This window comes from Schistocerca cancellata, chromosome 8, assembly GCF_023864275.1.
Source record: "Schistocerca cancellata isolate TAMUIC-IGC-003103 chromosome 8, iqSchCanc2.1, whole genome shotgun sequence".
In the NCBI taxonomy this organism is placed as follows: domain Eukaryota; kingdom Metazoa; phylum Arthropoda; class Insecta; order Orthoptera; family Acrididae; genus Schistocerca; species Schistocerca cancellata.
In genome coordinates, this window is record NC_064633.1 from 527,989,153 (window position 1) to 527,995,152 (window position 6,000).

Here is a 6,000-nt window from a genome sequence, read left to right on the forward strand (position 1 = left end):
CAGGGAACGTGTACAGGAGTGTGGCCCGAAGCAGTTTTTAGGTACCGTTACGCAACCTGGTACAAGATTTGACAGATCCGGCTATGGCATCTACGCCCTTCTGGATAACGAAAGGGTTGACAGAGGAAAAATCCTTTCCGTCCTAAGATCGAGAAACGACGAGGAACTGTGGGGCAGGCGGTAGTACTTTTGTCACTGGTGGCTGGTCACGTTTCCGTTTTTGGGCAGAAGTCGAGAGAGATGGAGTAGAATCCATTGCGGAGGAATCCCCCATGATTGCCAGCGTCTCCGATGGCGCGCTCCTTCCTTGTGGGGACCCTCTCAGAGGGCACTCCCGCCTTAGGTGAATGTTTACACCCCAGGTCACACCTCCCGAGAAACAGACGGAGGGACCAATCGGCATGGTCAGAAGGTATCAGCTCAGGCAATCACCCCTCCCCGGGCCTGGCCTTTACCAGGGGGTACGCGCGTGCCTTACATGTCTACCCAGGGCGGGGAATTACGCGTTACCCCATCACCGGCTACGCGTGCGAACGCGTGGGTCGGCCTTCAGGCACGCACAGGGAGGAAGGAAGAAGAGGAAAAAGAGAGAGAGGCAGAAAGAGGACAGACTGTCTCAAACGCTGAGGCGGAGACCAGAGAAGGCAAGGAGAAGAAGGCAATGAGAAGGCAAGGAAAAGAAGGCAATGAGAAGGCAAGGAAAAGAAGGCAATGAGAAGGCAAGGAAAAGAAGGCAATGAGAAGGCAAGGAAACGAAGGCAATGAGAAGGCAAGGAAAAGAAGGCAATGAGAAGGCAAGGAAAAGAAGGCAATGAGAAGGCAAGGAAAAGAAGGCAATGAGAAGGCAAGGAAAAGAAGGCAATGAGAAGGCAAGGAAAAGAAGGCAATGAGAAGGCAAGGAAAAGAAGGCAATGAGAAGGCAAGGAGAAGAAGTCAAGGAAAAGAGTAAGGAAGACAGTGAGGTGGAGAAGAACAAAGAAAGGAACCAACCAAAGGAAGGAAGAAACGAGAAGTGAAAAACCAAAAAGACCACAATTATAGGTCGTGGAACCGTCCGTCTCTGGACGCAGGCGCTAACTACCCCCATGAGGGGGATGGACTCCTTTTAGTCGCCTCTTACGACAGGCAGGAATACCTCGGGCCTATTCTAATCCCCGGACCCGCAGGGGGGCTTTCCACAAATGTGACACCTAACTTATTCAGCAACAAGACCGAACATCTGCAGAAACCGTATGACAGATATGATATTATTACCCATCTCAGAGTGTATTGACACACACACACAAACTTCACTGACATATCCAAACCTAACAAAAACAAAAAAAAAGCATTAGAAAAATTTGACTTCTTTCCACACAACAAGCACCAAACTAATCCAACCCATCAAAAATGCTGAACACAACCACACCAACTACCAAAAACTCAAAACCACATTAGCATGATGACAACCAAAACTCAAATGAACCTAATACCACATATTAAATTCAGCATGTCAGCATCCACCACCAGAGGACACCATCAAAAACAACAACACGACATCTACAAACACATGCCACAACCTTATTACATCATGGGTGGAATAGGACCCTTCCATTGACCCCAATAATTAATAAAATGGTACTGAATTATGGTAAAAGTTATGTATTGGACCCCAGTTGCAGTTTTCGATATGACACAGACATAAACATTAGGATTTGCTGCTGGTCAGTTTGTTACCACAGTCAGATTTTGTTTTCACATTCACTGACTTCGCCAGCTTACAACCAAATTGTCACCTTCCAAACTAACCTAGACCTCAGGTTGCACAACGGAACAGTCTGTCATCACAACCAAGGTTTCAGGATGGGATCCAATACGAAACTTTAGCTCTTTTTTTCTCCATCTATGCAGATGATTGATTAGGTATACTTACAGCAATGTCTTCATCTTCGCACAAATCAAGCTGTGCTTCAATTGCTTTGTCAGCTAGGGCTGGGAAGTGCTTGAAAAATCTTGCAATGAACTGTGAGGCCAATCTTTTTTCCTTTGGCGAACCTTTGACTGCTTTTAGGATTTCAAGGTATTCATTTTCATGCTGAAAGTGTTGTAGAAAGTCATGAAACTGAACAGTTATAGAAACTAAAAACAAAAGTTTACATACAATTACAAGTTTTTTAAAGCTCTTCAAATGGTACTAAACGGAAAGACAAAACAGCGATAATTAAATGCTTCTCATGAACTTACATGGCTTTGTTGAAACCTTACATATCATACAATATTCTGAAGAAAATTCCACAAGAATGCACTCTGCAACAAAATAACAGCTAGCTGTAGGACCGAGTATATCTATGTAATTATGTGCCAAAGAGGAACACAGAGATTATTTAACAGTGTTTCAAAGATGACAATCTGAAAGACCTACAAGATCTTAAAAAACATAATGATCACTCTAATGAGAAAAGGCATACACGGATAAATGTGAGAACAAAACAGAAAGAAATGACTGGAGAAACATTTCGAAAATCACCTTTGTCCACATTATAACAAGTATTGAAACCTTGTCTTTTCATGTGCCAAAACTGCATCAAAGTTGCACTGTGTGTGACTGCAGACTTGAAAATTTGAATAAGGGACTGAATAAGTATAGGTATCTGTTCCCTTTATGGTAACCCATAAATGAAGAGTAATTAGTAAAATATCTTACTATAGAAAAAACTGAAAAACTTTCAGTGCATGTATGAACCAACTGTCAATTGCAGAAATGAGGAGATACAAACTTTAATGTGCAGAAGAAAACATAAATCTGAGGACACTTAATGCTATTATGATGGGGGAAGGGTCTTATGCAAAAGCAACATCCTGTGGCAAATAAACTTACAAACTATCATGTTGAACACATTTCCTTATGTTTATAAAAGACTTCTATCAGCATTTCTGACAATGTTTATAACATGTTGTCTTTAATGAGCTTTTCAATGTGATAGCTACAATTACTTTTACCTAATGGCTCCAGATCAGTAACATGTACACAAAAACATAAGCTCACATTTCTCATATTGGCCTACCGCAATATAGTTTCACCAGCTACCATGCATGTTTCATTTCTTCACCCCTTAACCATACTGTTTCTCTTTAACGATTTCGTCAGCGTACGACATAAGCCAATCAACAAGAGAAAAAAATACTCCTTACCCATGAGCATCACTTTAAAATAACATTTAATTTTTTACTACCATACACCTATATCTACAGTAGATGCTGGCCTCAAAGTAAAGTGTTTTACCCAACAAATAAAAAAGATACAGCAGGTCTAGTTAAACTACATACTTCTCACATACTTCTTAGTCAACGTCTTATCCCAACTAAGGATGAAATGCGACGGACACAGTGAAGAGCACAACTAAACAATGTTTAAAATTTGTCTCATTATAAGCTAGTGGTGTCAAGACAGGCAAATCTGATGATCATACAGATCGAAAATGGTTATACGACAAATGCAAAACTGTAGCTGTGGCTGGCTTTTAAATTCTACAAACTTCAGTCGAAAATATCTTTTGTTAAATGATCTGGGAAACAAATTATACTACTACTATAATACTGTTTATGTTTCATTCAGTGACCTGCTGCAATTTAATGACTGGAACACAACCAGTGGCATTCTTAATGTGGAATATTTGGTAATAACAGTATTATACGACCGCAAAGGTTAAACGCTCTGAACATTGAATCCGCTTATAGCTACATACATACGGAGTGCAATGGAGGTAAAAAAACGGGAACTTGAATGGAGAATGAGTTATCAAACAACAAATTTCAGGAATTCCAATTACTTCGGCGCATGCATATCTTTTGAGAACACTACACCTATTGCACGTTTAAGAAAGTATCAATGCACTTCTTGAAACCTTTAAATCCCTGCTATGGTTTATAAACGTCGCTCTCACCTCTCCAATCTTCTCTTTAGCGTCTGCCAAAATACCAAAATTTTTATAAAGTTTTTCTATGCTATCAGTAGCCATTGCACTTCAGCATACACCAAATTTACGTTGTAAATTATTTTTCTTCCGAAATAATCAAGTTTCGTAGAAAATAATAAACTGAGGCCGCCCTACACGAACACAGCTACACTTGCGTAAACAAACACCGTGAATTGCTCAGCATCAGCCCACAGCACACCGTTTCTCCACATTTAGAGGGAAAACACGAACACAGACATCCGATGGCAAAGATCCAAATCTACTATCGATTTAAGTAGTGATCTCTGCTAGTGCACTAATCTCACTTTTAAAACATTGCATTATTTGATACTAGTAACATTATTGACTAGCGAAAGGGGCCAAACAAATAAAAATAGAAAGCTGAAACACAAAATATATATTTCACGCAACAAATCCTTAAACGTTTCACTTTAACTGAGTTGACCATGAGTGTTAGGAGAAACTTAGTGATTATTACACAAGCTAACAATTCTTTGCCTGTGTTTCACAATCCTAGGTTTTACTGGAGCAATTTTGATTCAAACTTATGATGCGTTATTTAGTTAATCCCTGGTGAATAAGTAATGTTTTTCTTAACTTCGTATTCTCTAAATGAGTTTTCATAACTTTCGGATTGGAAGTACTGGTCAGTGTGTTCGAGAGCTGTTGTTCAGACTTTTCGTGAGACGTTCACTCCCTTAATGAGGGCACGGAGGTAAACATAAGAACTCCAGAGTACTATATCCACATATACATCTATACAATAGATTGCTAGAATTTATCAACAAAAATTCTTTGCTGTAAAATCATCAGCATGGCTTCAGGCACTCAAGATCCACAATCACAGCAGTCTACGAATTCCTGCATGCTATCCTGAAAGCTATAGATGAAAAGGAAATGGCCACTGGAATCTTCTTTCAGCTATCCAAAGCATCGGATGTTATAGATCACACTGTCCTATTATCTAAATAGGAAAGAAAGGGAATTAGAGGTGTTACAAATGAGTGAGTTAAATCATATCTTACTAACCAACAAAAAAGGTTTTCTTAACTAGAAACATTACAGAAACAACAAATATACATCAGAAAAAGCTACAATGAAATATAGTGTGGCACAAGGGTCGACATTAGGTCCAATCCTTTTTCTTTTGGATGTAGATGAACCGAATGAAATTGCTCATGCCAAGCAGAAAGTTTATTTGTTGATAACACCAGTATTTTGATTACATGATTAAACCAAAATGACCTTCAAACATCTACAGACACATCATTGCTGGACCTCACACACTGGTTTGAATGAAATAAACTTATCACAAACACCAAAAAACCGGTAGCTATGAACCTTCATATATCCCACCCTAAGCAACAAAATGACCACTCACTGATAATAACTGACAAAAGTTTACAGTTAGTCGAGGACGTGAAATTCCTAGGACTATATGTACAGAATGAACTAAAATGGAACACACATATTGAAGTTGTTACAGCTAAACTGTCATCAATCTGTTACATGTTATGGATACTTAAAACAAGTTGTGACAGAGAAACAGTATTACAGGCATATCATGTATATTTCAAATCAGCAGTTAGATATGGAATAATACTTAGGGGAATGCAACTTGTGGACAATCAATATTCAGACCCAAAAACGAGCAATCAGAATCATCTGCAATGTAAAGAACCACAGAATTCATGTCGCCCTCTTTTCCTGAAATTACAGATACTGAACATTCTATGCCTTCACGTATTTGAAACTATAGTCTTTATAAGTGAATATTTAGGAACCTCCAATGGATATCAGCAAACTAGCTCTGTGCGCAGTGAAATGGCAATAACATCCACATGTCCCATGCCAGCACACCAACCTTTCAGAAAGGTGCTCTTTATAGAAATATGCAATTCTATAATCACCTTCCTTTCAACATCAGATTATCAAAGGAAGAAATATTGTTCAAAAAATAGTAATTCATTTCTAGTGAATTACAGCTTCTACTCTATAAACGAATTCCTTACCGATTAAGTGGAGTCTTATAATATAAAATTAT

At 38.9% G+C, this 6,000-nt stretch overlaps 1 protein-coding gene across 1 annotated transcript in view; it reads right to left on the reverse strand.

Annotated features, from left to right (window-relative positions):
- LOC126094435 (apoptosis inhibitor 5) overlaps nucleotides 1-4,188 on the reverse strand; it is a 100,103-nt gene extending 95,915 nt beyond the window's left edge. Inside the window, exons 1-2 of the mRNA XM_049908802.1 lie at nucleotides 3,924-4,188; nucleotides 1,913-2,074 (exon numbers count right to left, since the gene is read on the reverse strand). Of these exons, the coding sequence (XP_049764759.1) occupies nucleotides 1,913-2,074; nucleotides 3,924-3,998 (237 nt within the window). The 5' untranslated portion in view covers nucleotides 3,999-4,188. The remainder of the gene's footprint in view (nucleotides 1-1,912; nucleotides 2,075-3,923) is intronic.
- Nucleotides 4,189-6,000: the final 1,812 nt, after the last annotated feature.